Source organism: Eucyclogobius newberryi, unplaced genomic scaffold (assembly GCF_026437365.1).
Source record: "Eucyclogobius newberryi isolate DKJ021-1_F unplaced genomic scaffold, fEucNew1.0.hap1 SCAF_20, whole genome shotgun sequence".
NCBI lineage: Eukaryota > Metazoa > Chordata > Actinopteri > Gobiiformes > Gobiidae > Eucyclogobius > Eucyclogobius newberryi.
The window spans coordinates 4,529,908-4,547,043 of record NW_027315835.1 but is presented as its reverse complement, the minus strand read 5'-3'; the positions used below and the strand labels follow the sequence as shown (position 1 = coordinate 4,547,043).

The following is a 17,136-nucleotide window of genomic DNA, read 5'->3' as shown; positions in this document are numbered from 1 at the left end:
CACTTCACCAGGGGAGGGGCATCTGGGTCCACAGGTCCTCAGGAGTGAGAGAAAGAAAAAGAAGGCGGTGAACAGTTTGCAAGTGGAATCAAAAAATAAATATTGTTTGATAGAATACGTAGTCAGAAGAAGAGGATAGAGCTCAAGCTGTCATACTTCCCCCAGCACAGTTACTCCTAGGGCAGCGTAGCTGAAGCTGTGGGTTTATCTTTCTGTTCCTAACTACTCTGACCATAAGCGATTTCGAAGAGGAACGTTTTAAGCCTGGACTTAAATGAAGAGACTGTGTCAGCATATTTAACATTGTGAGGTTAGGTCCAACACATCTACACGTGGTTTGTGAGGTTAGGTCCAACACATCTACACGTGGTTTGTGAGGTTAGGTCCAACACATCTACACGTGGTTTGTGAGGTTAGGTCCAACACATCTACACGTGGTTTGTGAGGTCAGGTCCAACACATCTACACATGGTTTGTGAGGTCAGGTCCAACACATCTACACGTGGTTTGTGAGGTCAGGTCCAACACATCTACACGTGGTTTGTGAGGTCAGGTCCAACACATCTACACGTGGTTTGTGAGGTCAGGTCCAACACATCTACACGTGGTTTGTGAGGTTAGGTCCAACACATCTACACGTGGTTTGTGAGGTTAGGTCCAACACATCTACACGTGGTTTGTGAGGTCAGGTCCAACACATCTACACGTGGTTTGTGAGGTTAGGTCCAACACATCTACACATGGTTTGTGAGGTCAGGTCCAACACATCTACACGTGGTTTGTGAGGTCAGGTCCAACACATCTACACGTGGTTTGTGAGGTCAGGTCCAACACATCTACACGTGGTTTGTGAGGTCAGGTCCAACACATCTACACATGGTTTGTGAGGTTAGGTCCAACACATCTACACGTGGTTTGTGAGGTCAGGTCCAACACATCTACACGTGGTTTGTGAGGTCAGGTCCAACACATCTACACGTGGTTTGTGAGGTTAGGTCCAACACATCTACACGTGGTTTGTGAGGTCAGGTCCAACACATCTACACGTGGTTTGTGAGGTCAGGTCCAACACATCTACACGTGGTTTGTGAGGTCAGGTCCAACACATCTACACATGGTTTGTGAGGTCAGGTCCAACACATTTACACGTGGTTTGTGAGGTCAGGTCCAACACATTTACACGTGGTTTGTGAGGTTAGGTCCAACACATCTACACATGGTTTGTGAGGTCAGGTCCAACACATTTACACGTGGTTTGTGAGGTCAGGTCCAACACATTTACACGTGGTTTGTGAGGTCAGGTCCAACACATCTACACGTGGTTTGTGAGGTCAGGTCCAACACATCTACACATGGTTTGTGAGGTCAGGTCCAACACATTTACACGTGGCTTGTGAGGTCAGGTGCAACACTAGCGCCACCACAAATTTCAGAATACATTACTCAATGACAGGCCTTTTTCATCGCAGACTTATGAAACTTGGTACAAACATACCTTATGTCAATTTCAGGACAAGTAAAAATCATGTTATGACCCCGCCCTAAACCCCACAGGGAGTCGCCCCCCCTCCTTTTTGAATAAAGACAAAAAATGTACTCGCGCCAAACCAATGAGTTCAAATAAAGACTAGAGATGAGCTCGCCATGGTAGCCGCGCGTAGGGCGCCATAGTTAGCCAGTGTATTATTATTATGATTATTGTGATTATGATTATGATTATTATTATTATTTGTAATAAAAAATAATAAAAAGAAGAGAAAAAATTGTATTGCCTCAAAAACAACTTGAAAAACACCTTCGTTCTGAGCGTGAGATGTGTCGCCGCTCCACAGATCTGGCCCGTAGCTTTTTCTTCTCTGTTTCTGATTGTGTTTCCTCCAAATTTCTCCTGTTTGGATTTATTCAAGTTTTTTATTCACTGTTTCCTGTTAAAAAAAAAAACAGGAAACAGATCAGGTTGATACATGTTTTAGACCTGCTTTAGACTTAGACCTAGTTCAATTCTGGTTCAGACCTGGTTTAGTCCTGGTTTTGTCCTGGTTTTGTCCTGGTTTTGTCCTGGTTTAGACCTGGTTTAGACCTGGTTTAGACCTGGTTTAGACCTGGTTTAGACCTGGTTTAGACCTGGTTCAGACCTGGTTCAGACCTGGTTTAGTCCTGGTTTAGTCCTGGTTCCTGGACATGGCTCTGGCGCTGCTCCTGATTTTGTCTTTCTTTTCGGGTAAGTGACACTTCTTTTCTCTTTATTTGTGGCTGTGAGAGTCGCTGTCATTAACTTCCTGGAAACATTTTAAAAACATGTTTCTATTTTTAATGATGATGAAATATATTCCTGTTTTTTGTTCATAAAAACACAAAGATCCTCACACCCGTCCCTCTTAAAGCCTGATTATGTCACATTGACTTCCACAAACGTATATTTTCACCTCAAAAGTGGAATCATCTTCAGACTTTAATCACTTTTTCAGTGTGAGATGAAAAATACAGAAATGTTCTTCTGTTGTCAGAGGGACATTGTGGGAGTCATATTTCACATTGATTACAATCGTAAATACTGAATATTCTGTTTGTCTCCATTTGATTAAAACACGAGTATCTAAAGCAGCCTCACTTCAGACCTGCACATTATTTGGACTTGACGAAATGTGTAAAATGGTGTTTATTTGTTCCCAAACATTAAAATAGTTGTTTTCTCTTGCATGTGTCGGGATGATTTGTGCGTTTGACATGTTTGAAGTCAGATTCCACAGGAGGTTTGGAGCTCATCAAATCCCATGTGTTCCTAAAATGAGCTGAAGAGGAAGAGTGGGACTTTCTGCACATTTGTCTAAATAACAGCAAAACTAAAAGAATCTCATGTTGCTCTGTCCAGGGCCAGTAATACCACGTTTCATCCTTTATGTGGGACATGAAGCGTCTTAAACACTTAAATGAACCTTTTTGTGCTCAGATCAAAATCTAATTGCCGTTGACTTGACTCCATCTGCTTGAAGTCCTTTCTCATAACCAGGAGTCACACTTCATGTTTCACACACAGCTCCAAAACTCTGTCCTCCTTTTGCAGAACGCTGGGCACATTCTGGGTCAGGCTGAAGCTGAAGGAGGAAACACACCGAGGAATCTGTAGTCCTTAAATGTTCTTCACGTGTTTTATTAGAGAAAATATGTCTTCAGAAGGTGAAAATGTAATAGAACGTGTGTCAAACCTCAGAGTGTGATCAGAGCGATAGTGCGCTTCCTGTTTCCATCAAACTGATAAAACGTGCACGTCACTGACGGAAACAGCAGTCATTTTGTGTCATGCGACCGCCATCCTGTGACACGACTTTTGTTTGTGCAGGGGTCCTGTCCGAAAACAACAGCTCAGCAGGTAAAGACACTCACACTGAGGATAACCACTCTGCCACAGTCACACACACAAACACCCACACAGCACCACACATGGGCAGAGAGAGGCATCACACATCTACAACATCGATGTCGCCACAACACACATCAGAGACAGACAACACCAGGAATATTACCAAGTCAAACCATTGATTCAGAGATCTTACAGCCTCCCCCTCCCCCACCAACCTCAAGACTAATAAATATGAAATCAACAAAAAGACAAAACTGCTAATATTTACAGAATCATTATGAATCAGACTGAAATATGTTTATTCCACATAAAAGATGGATTTTAGCTTCTGGACCAAAAACTGCTACAACATCTACAATACGTCTGACAATGAAACCTTCATCTCATCAATACAAAACACTGCACACGCTTTATGGTCCTGTCCACCTGCCACCGACCGACGCGCTTTATGGTCCTGTCCACCTGCCACCGACCGACGCGCTTTATGGTCCTGTCCACCTGCCACCGACCGACACGCTTTATGGTCCTGTCCACCTGCCACAGACCGACACGCTTTATGGTCCTGTCCACCTGCCACCGACCGACACGCTTTATGGTCCTGTCCACCTGCCACCGACCGACACGCTTTATGGTCCTGTCCACCTGCCACCGACCGACACACTTTATGGTCCTGTCCACCTGCCAAAGACGACAGGCTTTATGGTCCTGTCCACCTGCCACAGACAGGCACGCTTTATGGTCCTATCCACCTGCCAGAGACGACACGCTTTATGGTCCTGTCCACCTGCCACAGACTGACACGCTTTATGGTCCTGTCCACCTGCCACAGACCGACACGCTTTATGGTCCTGTCCACCTGCCACAGACAGGCACGCTTTATGGTCCTGTCCACCTGCCACAGAGCGGCAGGCTTTATGGTCCTGTCCACCTGCCACAGACCGACACGCTTTATGGTCCTGTCCACCTGCCACAGAGCGGCAGGCTTTATGGTCCTGTCCACCTGCCACAGACCGACACGCTTTATGGTCCTGTCCACCTGCCACAGAGCGGCAGGCTTTATGGTCCTGTCCACCTGCCACAGACCAACACGCTTTATGGTCCTGTCCACCTGCCACAGACCGACGCGCTTTATGGTCCTGTCCACCTGCCACAGAGCGACAGGCTTTATGGTCCTGTCTACCTGCCAGAGACGACGCGCTTTATGGTCCTGTCCACCTGCCAGAGACGACGCGCTTTATGGTCCTGTCCACCTGCCACAGACCGACACGCTTTATGGTCCTGTCCACCTGCCACAGACCGACACGCTTTATGGTCCTGTCCACCTGCCAGAGACGACGCGCTTTATGGTCCTGTCCACCTGGCACAGACCGACACGCTTTATGGTCCTGTCCACCTGCCACAGACCGCCACGCTTTATGGTCCTGTCCACCTGCCACAGACCGACACACTTTATGGTCCTGTCCACCTGCCACAGACCAACACGCTTTATGGTCCTGTCCACCTGCCACAGACCGACGCGCTTTATGGTCCTGTCCACCTGCCACAGACCGACACGCTTTACGGTCCTGTCCACCTGCCACAGACCGACACACTTTATGGTCCTGTCCACCTGCCACAGAGCGACACGCTTTATGGTCCTGTCCACCTGCCACAGACAGGCACGCTTTATGGTCCTATCCACCTGCCACAGACTGACACGCTTTATGGTCCTGTCCACCTGCCACAGACAGGCACGCTTTATGGTCCTGTCCACCTGCCACAGACCAACACGCTTTATGGTCCTGTCCACCTGCCACAGACCGACACGCTTTACGGTCCTGTCCACCTGCCACAGACCGACACGCTTTATGGTCCTGTCCACCTGCCAAAGACGACAGGCTTTATGGTCCTGTCCACCTGCCACAGACAGGCACGCTTTATGGTCCTATCCACCTGCCAGAGACGACACGCTTTATGGTCCTGTCCACCTGCCACAGACTGACACGCTTTATGGTCCTGTCCACCTGCCACAGACTGACACGCTTTATGGTCCTGTCCACCTGCCACAGACCGACACGCTTTATGGTCCTGTCCACCTGCCACAGACAGGCACGCTTTATGGTCCTGTCCACCTGCCACAGAGCGGCAGGCTTTATGGTCCTGTCCACCTGCCACAGACCGACACGCTTTATGGTCCTGTCCACCTGCCACAGACAGGCACGCTTTATGGTCCTGTCCACCTGCCACAGAGCGGCAGGCTTTATGGTCCTGTCTACCTGCCAGAGACGACGCGCTTTATGGTCCTGTCCACCTGCCAGAGACGACGCGCTTTATGGTCCTGTCCACCTGCCACAGACCGACACGCTTTATGGTCCTGTCCACCTGCCACAGACCGACACGCTTTATGGTCCTGTCCACCTGCCAGAGACGACGCGCTTTATGGTCCTGTCCACCTGGCACAGACCGACACGCTTTATGGTCCTGTCCACCTGCCACAGACCGCCACGCTTTATGGTCCTGTCCACCTGCCACAGACCGACACGCTTTATGGTCCTGTCCACCTGCCACCGACCGACACGCTTTATGGTCCTGTCCACCTGCCACAGACCGACACGCTTTATGGTCCTGTCCACCTGCCACAGACCGACACGCTTTATGGTCCTGTCCACCTGCCACAGAGCGACACGCTTTATGGTCCTGTCCACCTGCCACAGACCGACGCCCTTTATGGTCCTGTCCACCTGCCACAGAGCGACACGCTTTATGGTCCTGTCCACCTGCCACAGACCGACACACTTTATGGTCCTGTCCACCTGCCACAGACCAACACGCTTTATGGTCCTGTCCACCTGCCACAGACCGACACGCTTTATGGTCCTGTCCACCTGCCACAGACCGACACGCTTTACGGTCCTGTCCACCTGCCACAGACCGACACGCTTTATGGTCCTGTCCACCTGCCACAGAGCGACACGCTTTATGGTCCTGTCCACCTGCCACAGAGCGACACGCTTTATGGTCCTGTCCACCTGCCACAGACCGACACGCTTTACGGTCCTGTCCACCTGCCACAGACCGACACGCTTTATGGTCCTGTCCACCTGCCACAGAGCGACACGCTTTATGGTCCTGTCCACCTGCCACAGAGCGACACGCTTTATGGTCCTGTCCACCTGCCACAGACCGACACGCTTTATGGTCCTGTCCACCTGCCACAGAGCGACACGCTTTATGGTCCTGTCCACCTGCCACAGAGCGACACGCTTTATGGTCCTGTCCTTTGGGGGAACAAAGGAAGGGGAAGAGATGGGGAGGTTAAGGTTGCGGTTGGTGGTGGTGGGCTGTCGTCATGGCTGCTGGGGTTTGTTCTGTTTGTGTGACCGTCTTTTCGTTTTGTTATCATTCTGTTTGCACATACACACATACACACACAGACACAGACACACACACACAGACACAGACACACACACACAGACACAGACACACAGACACAGACACATTCACACACAGACACACACAAAAACACACACACACACACACAAACACACACACACACACATTCACACACAGACAAACACACACACACACACACATTCACACACAGACAAACACACACACACACACACACACACATACACAGATACAGAGACACACAAATACTCACTCTTTCTCTTGTCTGTTCAGAGCCGCTCAGGCTGGTGGGAGGGGCCAGTCGCTGTGCTGGGACTATGGAGGTGAAACACAGAGGAGAGTGGAGACGAGGGATAACCTTTGGCCCCTGGGACCTGGCGGCCACAGCTACTGTGTGTCGAGACCTGGACTGTGGCTCTGCTGTTTCTGGAGGAGAAAGATATGATTTTCCACAGAGTCGTGTGTGGAGGATCAGACCTGACTGTGTGATGGAGTCTACAGTGAGAGAGTGTGTCACAGACTCTTCCTCTTCTGAGGCTCTGGACGTGGTGTGTTCAGGTAAAAGTGAAAGTCTGATACATTTTTAGGTTTTCGCTCAAACTCGGCGATAAGACTTATTATAAATGATAATAATCACAATAATCCCCCCCAAACACATGGGTTCAAATATTTTATTTGATATTGTTTTTAAGGAAATTAAAAAAAATACTTTCAATATTAAAGTCTTTAACATAAACAATACAGACTTTTAATCAGTGCCTTTAACTTAGAACATGATAAAAATGTGTTTCCTCCAAAGTCTGAACTTGGCTCCGAATGTGTAACTTAATCTGATCATGGACCAAGAGAGATGAATGAACCTTTAGTGAGCCTCACGTTCTTCCTCTCTCGCTCCTTCTGCCCTCACCTCACACATTTGACCCTTTATTTACTTTGGAGTGAACTCTGACCCTGGACTCGGGCCTCAGTCGGGTCAAGAATTAAACCTCTTCATCCAATCCTCACATCTCTCCACAGACTTACTGAATCGTCCAATCATCTCCCTGTCTGTGTTAGACGGGGCCTCCGAGGCCCTGCCACAGGGGGTCCGGGTGCTGCTGGGGTCAAAGTTCAGGGTGAAATGCTCTGTGGAGCCACAGTTCCCAGGAGGCTTCTTCCAGCTCCTCTCTCCCACTGTGGACCTCACTCAGAACCACACCCTGCCCGCTGTCAATCACTCTGCACACTTCCTGTTCTCTGACACTGGCCCCGCCCACAAAGGAAACTACACCTGTGTTTACCTCCTGCAGGTGTTCGACCACACCTTCTCCTCTCAGAGCCACGCCCTCCAGCTCCATGTGGGAGGTGAGTACAGCAACACAGCCTCATGTTAGAGTCACAGTCTCATGTTAGAGTCACAGCCTCATGTTAGAGTCACAGTCTCATGTTAGAGTCACAGCCTCATGTTAGAGTCACAGTCTCATGTTAGAGTCACAGCCTCATGTTAGAGTCACATGTTAGAGTCACAGCCTCATGTTAGAGTCACAGTCTCATGTTAGAGTCACAGTCTCATGTTAGAGTCACATGTTAGAGTCACAGCCTCATGTTAGAGTCACAGTCTCATGTTAGAGTCACAGTCTCATGTTAGAGTCACAGCCTCATGTTAGAGTCTCATGTTAGAGTCACAGTCTCATGTTAGAGTCACAGTCTCATGTTAGAGTCACAGTCTCATGTTAGAGTCACAGTCTCATGTCAGAGTCACAGCCTCATGTTAGAGTCACAGCCTCATGTTAGAGTCACAGCCTCATGTTAGAGTCAGCCTCATGTTAGAGTCACAGCCTCATGTTAGAGTCACAGTCTCATGTTAGAGTCACAGCCTCATGTTAGAGTCACAGCCTCATGTTAGAGTCACAGTCTCATGTTAGAGTCACAGTCTCATGTTAGAGTCACAGCCTCATGTTAGAGTCACAGTCTCATGTTAGAGTCACAGTCTCATGTTAGAGTCACAGTCTCATGTTAGAGTCACAGCCTCATGTTAGAGTCACAGTCTCATGTTCGAGTCACAGCCTCATGTTAGAGTCACAGCCTCATGTTAGAGTCACAGTCTCATGTTAGAGTCACAGTCTCATGTTAGAGTCACAGCCTCATGTTAGAGTCACAGTCTCATGTTAGAGTCACAGCCTCATGTTAGAGTCACAGTCTCATGTTAGAGTCACAGCCTCATGTTAGAGTCACAGCCTCATGTTAGAGTCACAGTCTCATGTTAGAGTCACAGTCTCATGTTAGAGTCACAGCCTCATGTTAGAGTCACAGCCTCATGTTAGAGTCACATGTTAGAGTCACAGTCTCATGTTAGAGTCACAGTCTCATGTTAGAGTCACAGCCTCATGTTAGAGTCACAGTCTCATGTTAGAGTCACAGTCTCATGTTCGAGTCACAGCCTCATGTTAGAGTCACAGTCTCATGTTAGAGTCACAGCCTCATGTTAGAGTCACAGCCTCATGTTAGAGTCACAGTCTCATGTTCGAGTCACAGCCTCATGTTAGAGTCACAGTCTCATGTTAGAGTCACAGCCTCATGTTAGAGTCACAGTCTCATGTCAGAGTCACAGTCTCATGTCAGAGTCACAGTCTCATGTTAGAGTCACAGCCTCATGTTAGAGTCACAGCCTCATGTTAGAGTCACAGTCTCATGTTAGAGTCACAGTCTCATGTTAGAGTCACAGCCTCATGTTAGAGTCACAGCCTCATGTTAGAGTCACAGCCTCATGTTAGAGTCACAGTCTCATGTTAGAGTCACAGTCTCATGTTAGAGTCACACATCCTCATGTCAGAGTCACAGTCTCATGTCAGAGTCACAGTCTCATGTTAGAGTCACAGCCTCATGTTAGAGTCACAGCCTCATGTTAGAGTCACAGTCTCATGTTAGAGTCACAGTCTCATGTCAGAGTCACAGCCTCATGTTAGAGTCACAGCCTCATGTTAGAGTCACAGTCTCATGTTAGAGTCACAGCCTCATGTTAGAGTCACAGCCTCATGTTAGAGTCACAGCCTCATGTTAGAGTCACAGCCTCATGTTAGAGTCACAGTCTCATGTTAGAGTCACAGTCTCATGTCAGAGTCACAGCCTCATGTTAGAGTCACAGCCTCATGTTAGAGTCACAGTCTCATGTTAGAGTCACAGCCTCATGTTAGAGTCACAGCCTCATGTTAGAGTCACAGCCTCATGTTAGAGTCACAGTCTCATGTTAGAGTCACAGTCTCATGTTAGAGTCACAGCCTCATGTTAGAGTCACAGTCTCATGTTAGAGTCACAGTCTCATGTTAGAGTCACAGCCTCATGTTAGAGTCACAGCCTCATGTTAGAGTCACAGTCTCATGTTAGAGTCACAGCCTCATGTTAGAGTCACAGCCTCATGTTAGAGTCACAGCCTCATGTTAGAGTCACAGCCTCATGTTAGAGTCACAGCCTCATGTTAGAGTCACAGTCTCATGTTAGAGTCACAGTCTCATGTTAGAGTCACAGCCTCATGTTAGAGTCACAGTCTCATGTTAGAGTCACAGCCTCATGTTAGAGTCACAGCCTCATGTTAGAGTCACAGTCTCATGTTAGAGTCACAGTCTCATGTTAGAGTCACAGTCTCATGTTAGAGTGTGATAAAATGTGAATATATGATTATATTTCTGTGATGTATTTTATCTGCATAATAGTGATATTTTATCTGCATCATTAGTCTAAGAGAAGAACGGGTGTGTGACAAACTGGATTTGTGAAGGGGTCGTAAAGATGGGCCAAAGGATGTTTACCCTAGGGGGGGTGACAGCCCAGAGGAGTCTGGGTAATGTTTACCCAAGGCTTGATCTCTACGGAAAAATACCAAGTGCCTTGATGTGAGGCTGACCAATGAGAAATGTGACCCGCCTATTCCAGAATATCTAATAAAACCAACCAGCATGGGAAAAAACGGTGTGAGACGCGGGGGTGAGACGCAGGAGGGTCAGCCAGGCTCCTTACAACGGCTTGGCTGACACAGTCCCCGCGTTTTCTCCCATGCATGCCACACAAATGTCTGATGTTTCTGTGTCGTTTCATATTCTAGGTTGAATTGTGTTCTCTATGTGTTAAGGAATAGCATCGGGTGTATGTCTAATTCCATGACATTTTCTGGTCCTATCGAGCCGGATGACAAGCAGCCCCTTCGCGGAGATTGACGGGTGAATCGGTGAAGTCTGTGCACAGCTAAAAGGAAGTCCACTTTTCCCGTGGCCGCCCATCGCACCTCAGTCTCCGCGAGGAGAGCGCGTCGTTTCGAAGCAGCAGGAGAACACAGGCGACAAAGAAGGTCAGACAAAACATTGTGTGTGAAAAAGAGTTAGCCATAAAACGTTTTTATGCATTAGTTTGATATTTACTGGAAAAATATTGTATGCTTTTATGCGCAGTTAGGTATTACTGAGGAAATACCCAGTTTCATATTACTGAGGAAATATTTTAGGCAGTTAGGTATTACTGAGGAAATACCCAGTTTCATATTACTGAGGAAATATGAGTGAATGTAAGCGCTGTGCACGAGCGAAGTAAGTAAGAGAGAAGTGTGAATGTGTGAATGAGGATTAATAAGTGATTAACTAACACTAAGTGAGAATCACAATTAATCATACAAGGGTCACAAGGCGTTATTCTGAGAGATCTAAAATTTGCAGTCACGGGTGAATCTTAAACACCACGTTTATGTCCGGAGGAATCTAATAAGGAATTTTCTCTAGAAGCTTGACATTAACCGTGACTGTAAAGCAAGTAGCATTTCTCTCAGACGACCGAGACCAAATAATGCCAAAATTATCACCCCAAACTGTAAAAAGACAAAGGAAAAGTCATAAGAGGATTTTGGAGGGAGACTTCCAGGGTGCTCAGATGACGTGGCAGAGAGGGGGAGAAAAGGGGGGTCAACAAGGCAGGAGAGGAGAAAGCAGTTCAGAGGACGCTCTGAACTGATGAAATAAGTAAAGCTAAACTCAGCTGGTTTTAAATTTTAGTTAATGAGAGCTCTGTAGAACAAATTTAAGGGTTTTGTTTGATTGACAACAATCAATTATAAAGATTTCATTAAATTTGATAAGAGATGAAGATGAATTCAGATTTTTATAGATGGCCAATATTTTGGGGGAATGTGATGATCACAGACAGGACACTTCCTGTCCCCGACATAGAAGACAAAAGTTGTGTTTTTATGGTATCGTGTTTTTTGAGTGCACAGAACAAAGCTACGTTTTGTTTTGTTTTGTTTTATTATTGGACTTGACGGAAAATTATCTTTTTGGACTTAATGCATGACTAGATGAAAGTACAGGACAAAAAGACAGAAGTGTTTTTAAATTTAGAATAAAATGCAGGCACGGGCCTGGAAGTGATAATATGGGTAAATGGGTGACTACGGATGTTTTTGGACATAGGAGTAGAATGGGTAGTAAGTAAAGTGATAGTAAAAGTTATATCAGTAACTTATTTATTTGTATTATCATGAGGAAACCTCGTATTGCGATGTAGACGTAAGTGAGGGAATAAGTTAAATAGTGACGTCCGATGTCCTCCTTGGAAAGACATGAATGGGTCATTAACTAAAGGCAAACGACACCAAGTCATAAAAGATAGTCAGAGATAACAGGGGCTATTGACTGGCAAAGAATCTGGAGGACTCAGGATGGAGCAGATGTTGTTATCTTTGAGTATCAACGGCAACACCTCAGGGGGAGGGTTGATTGATGAGTAATAGGGAAAAGTTAAAATTAACAGCGAAAGAATTTGACATTCTAAAGTAAATACCTGACGGATTGTGGAGATTCATCAAGAATTGAATAGATTTAAATAAGACAATATCATCTAAATTTAGACGCTATAGAAGTTATGAAAACCAATGATAACAGGACTTAAACATTATAGGACTCAGGACGGAGACAAGAGATGGTTAGACTGATAAAATGATGTGCCTTATGTACAAGGGGAAGGTTTAGGATCATTTTGATTGTTATACACATATAGACTTGCTAGAACAAACTAATACACAATGTTTGTAAAGCACCACATGAGCAGGTGTGAGAGATTGAGTTTGAAACTCACCTGAAGCACATATAGAAGATTAGCACATATTACATTAGATGGGTGACATTATTCAGGCCACACGCACAGAGGAGATGTGAAATTTGATGTTAAAAATTCTAAGTTGTGAACTGACCCTTATGGCCAGCTCAACGGGGGAATTATTGAGATAATTAGTATTGTGTGATGTATTTGACACATACACACACACATACATACATACGCACCAAACATTTATAGTTTGAAACATTTTAGAGTTTGAAACATTTGGAGTTTGAAACTTTTAGAGTTTGAAACATTTAGAGTTTGAAACATTTGGAGTTTGAAACAAATGGTGGTAAAACAGATTTACAAGTTACAGGTTTGGCAGTGTAAGATTACACACATAGACTGATTGGACACACAGGGTGGGGGCCCAGTGCCGTGGAAGGGGGGGCTCAGCCAGGGATGTGACCACTGACCTGTGAAAGGTCAAGAGGTGACATTGCGGAGTGGAAGACAGACGCAATTCCATCTCTTCCTTGATTACATCTTGGATTAGTGAACGTTGTAAACTATCTGGATTATTTAATTTTGTTTAAATGTAGTAGTTTGAGAAATGGGAATTCAATATCTCAAAAAGGAGGGATATGTACGTGTAAACAAATATTCCGAATCAATAATTACTAAAAAAAAAATTGTAAACAAGAAAACTGTTTGAAATGCACTGAATTGTCGAAAAGACTTTGTTTATCACCACAGCAGAACGTGTTGGAGATGTGGTGTTTACAGAGACAATCCAAGTGGGACAGCCAGTGGACGGAGCCACACCGTGTCGTCCTCACACCGACCATTGGAGGGACGAGAACATGGGTGCTCTCATGGGAAAGTGAGAGAAATGTCTGGACAACACAGCACCAGATCCATAACATCGCAGACGCAGGACTTCGTTTGTATTCTTCGTTTTTGTATGCAGAGACAACAGACAGAGATTCTACAGTACGCAAAGTACTATACTCTGCTACAATGAACGAGAGACAGAGGCTACGGTGCGCAGAGTACCATACTCTGTGAAAAAGAATCAACGAGTTATCATCATCAAGTGATGACGGTAATATGGGTGCTGAACACCTGTATTATACAATTGGGACAATCGGAACAAGAGGGACAATCGATCAACATACACAGAAATGGAATATAGAGGGAAGAAAATAAGTGATCAACATGAAAGGTTATGAAATGTGTAATGTGAAATGTATAATGTACAATGTATAATTGACATGACAGTAGCTGAAGAAACACAATGGCATATTATACAGCCACTGTTGTTTGCACTAACTGAGAGTTTTTTATCTGCTACAACATCACTACATGTAATATTCATGAGATTATGAATTGAGATGGGAAATGTACCAGTTCATATGTGTCATAGGTGTGATCGAAGCGAGCAGCGGATGAAGGTCTCTTAAGAAACCAAGCGCAAGGACGTATGGTGGTGTGGAGACACAGTGCTGAGGGCTTGGAAACAAAGGGACTAGGACGTTGTGCCTATGTCTCTTTTGTGACCAGCATCACCCAGAACCATACCGCAGGGTCAAGGTCGAGAGGTTAGTGGACAGTCTGGTTCCAGTAGCACCTGATACAACGTATTTGATGTTATTGGGGTGTCCAGAGGTCCCTGACGAGTCAAAGTGACTGACCAGAGAGCAGCGGGTTTGAGGGCTTTCCGCTTGTACTTCTATATTTCCCATCACACCGCACCAAATTATAGACAAGATAAACTGTCTGTTTGTCAAATTACAGAGATTGACCAATCTGACTAAAAATTTAGGACAGTAATGCAGTAGACATGTTGTGGGCCGAGAGAAAAGAAATGTGTTCAATGTTGAGAACCGTGCATAAACTTTTTGAGTGTAAAAGTGTCATTTTAACACCAATATGAAAGACATGTTGAAAACTGAAAAGAATGATATGTTTGGCATATGAGACAGTAGACTAATGCTTTGATAAACAGGAGGGAAATGTGATAAAATGTGAATATATGATTATATTTCTGTGATGTATTTTATCTGCATAATAGTGATATATTATCTGCATCATTAGTCTAAGAGAAGAACGGGTGTGTGACAAACTGGATTTGTGAAGGGGTCGTAAAGATGGCCAAAGGATGTTTACCCTAGGGGGGGTGATAACCCAGAGGAGTCTGGGTAATGTTTACCCAAGGCTTGATCTCTACGGAAAAATACCAAGTGCCTTGATGTGAGGCTGACCAATGAGAAATGTGACCCGCCTATTCCAGAATATCTAATAAAACCAACCAGCATGGGAAAAAACGGGGTGAGACGCGGGGGTGAGACGCAGGAGGGTCAGCCAGGCTCCTTACAACGGCCTGGCTGACACAGTCCCCGCGTTTTCTCCCATGCATGCCACACAAATGTCTGATGTTTCTGTGTCGTTTCATATTCTAAGTTGAATTGTGTTCTCTATGTGTTAAGGAATAGCATCGGGTGTATGTCTAATTCCATGACATAGAGTCACAACCTCATGTTAGAATCACAGTCTCATGTTAGAGTCACAGCCTCATGTTAGAGTCACAGCCTCATGTTAGAATCACAGCCTCATGTTAGAGTCACAGTCTCATGTTAGAGTCACAGTCTCATGTTAGAGTCACAGTCTCATGTTAGAGTCACAGCCTCATGTTAGAGTCACAGTCTCATGTTAGAGTCACAGCCTCATGTTAGAGTCACAGTCTCATGTTAGTCACAGCCTCATGTTAGTCACAGCCTCATGTTAGAGTCACAGCCTCATGTTAGAGTCACAGTCTCATGTTAGAATCACAGCCTCATGTTAGAGTCACAGCCTCATGTTAGAGTCACAGTCTCATGTTAGAGTCACAGTCTCATGTTAGAGTCACAGTCTCATGTTAGAGTCACAGCCTCATGTTAGAGTCACAGTCTCATGTTAGAGTCACAGTCTCATGTTAGAGTCACAGTCTCATGTTAGAGTCACAACCTCATGTTAGAATCACAGTCTCATGTTAGAGTCACAGCCTCATGTTAGAGTCATAGTCTCATGTTAGAGTCACAGTCTCATGTTAGAGTCACAGTCTCATGTTAGAGTCACAGCCTCATGTTAGAGTCACAGCCTCATGTTAGAGTCACAGCCTCATGTTAGAGTCAGCCTCATGTTAGAGTCACAGCCTCATGTTAGAGTCACAGTCTCATGTTAGAGTCACAGTCTCATGTTAGAGTCACAGCCTCATGTTAGAGTCACAGCCTCATGTTAGAGTCACAGCCTCATGTTAGAGTCAGCCTCATGTTAGAGTCAGCCTCATGTTAGAGTCATAGTCTCATGTTAGAGTCACAGTCTCATGTTAGAGTCACAGTCTCATGTTAGAGTCACAGTCTCATGTTAGAGTCACAGCCTCATGTTAGAGTCACAGTCTCATGTTAGAGTCACAGTCTCATGTTAGAGTCACAGCCTCATGTTAGAGTCACAGCCTCATGTTAGAGTCACAGTCTCATGTTAGAGTCACAGCCTCATGTTAGAGTCCTTTTGTGTTGCAGCTTCAGACTCACACTTGATCTTCAGAGTCCTGGTCGTTCTGCTTTTGATTGTCACAGTCGTCCTTCTACTTTACTACTGCTACTGCAAGGTACTGGTGTCTTTAGTCCTGGTTTAGTCCTGGTTTAGTCCTGGTTTAGTCCTGGTTTTGTCTGGTTTAGCCCTGGTTTAGTCCTGGTTTAGTCCTGGTTTAGTCCTGGTTTAGCCCTGGTTTAGTCCTGGTTTAGCCCTGGTTTAGTCCTGGTTTAGTCCTGGTTTTGTCTGGGTTAGAACTACTTCAGTTGTTTGTTGGGTTTATTCTTTCATGTTTTCCTTCATATTTTTGACCTGAATCTTTGTGTGAACAGCACTTCCTGTTGTTTCAGGTCCGGGCCAGAGGCGGCGCTAGAGAGACGCCTGAAGTGGAGCTGGAGTCAGACCATGAGTTAGACATGTTCAGATCCTCCTGAGGAAAAAACTAAAAAACACTCTTCCTCACCCTCTGTGGGTGGTCTCTATTCCTCCCCTTCGAGCTCGGGTCCTCCTCCAGAGGCCCCTGGGAGCTTGAGGGTTCTTCAGTATCTTTGCTGTTTCTGCACTTTTCTGGTCCGAGATGTCTGATGTTTTTCCTGGATCTGCTCAAGTCATTCCTCCAGTTTGGGGGTCACTGCCCCAAGTGCTCCGGTCACTACAGGCACCACCGACCTTTATGCTATAGTTATCTGAATAACTGTTCATATGTTACGTTAACATACCAGACACTTACCACAGTTCTGTCTGTGCCTCAT

General features: G+C 45.7%; 1 protein-coding gene across 1 annotated transcript; it reads left to right on the top strand.

Annotated features, from left to right (window-relative positions):
* The first annotated feature begins 3,311 nt into the window (after window positions 1-3,311).
* On the top strand, window positions 3,312-16,487 carry LOC140369062 (uncharacterized). The gene is made up of 4 exons (XM_072456289.1): window positions 3,312-3,370; window positions 7,025-7,309; window positions 7,769-8,095; window positions 16,372-16,487. The coding sequence occupies exons 2-4, from the start codon at window positions 7,069-7,071 to the stop codon at window positions 16,485-16,487; spliced, it is 684 nt and encodes a 227-aa protein (XP_072312390.1). The 5' UTR covers window positions 3,312-3,370; window positions 7,025-7,068.
* Window positions 16,488-17,136: the final 649 nt, after the last annotated feature.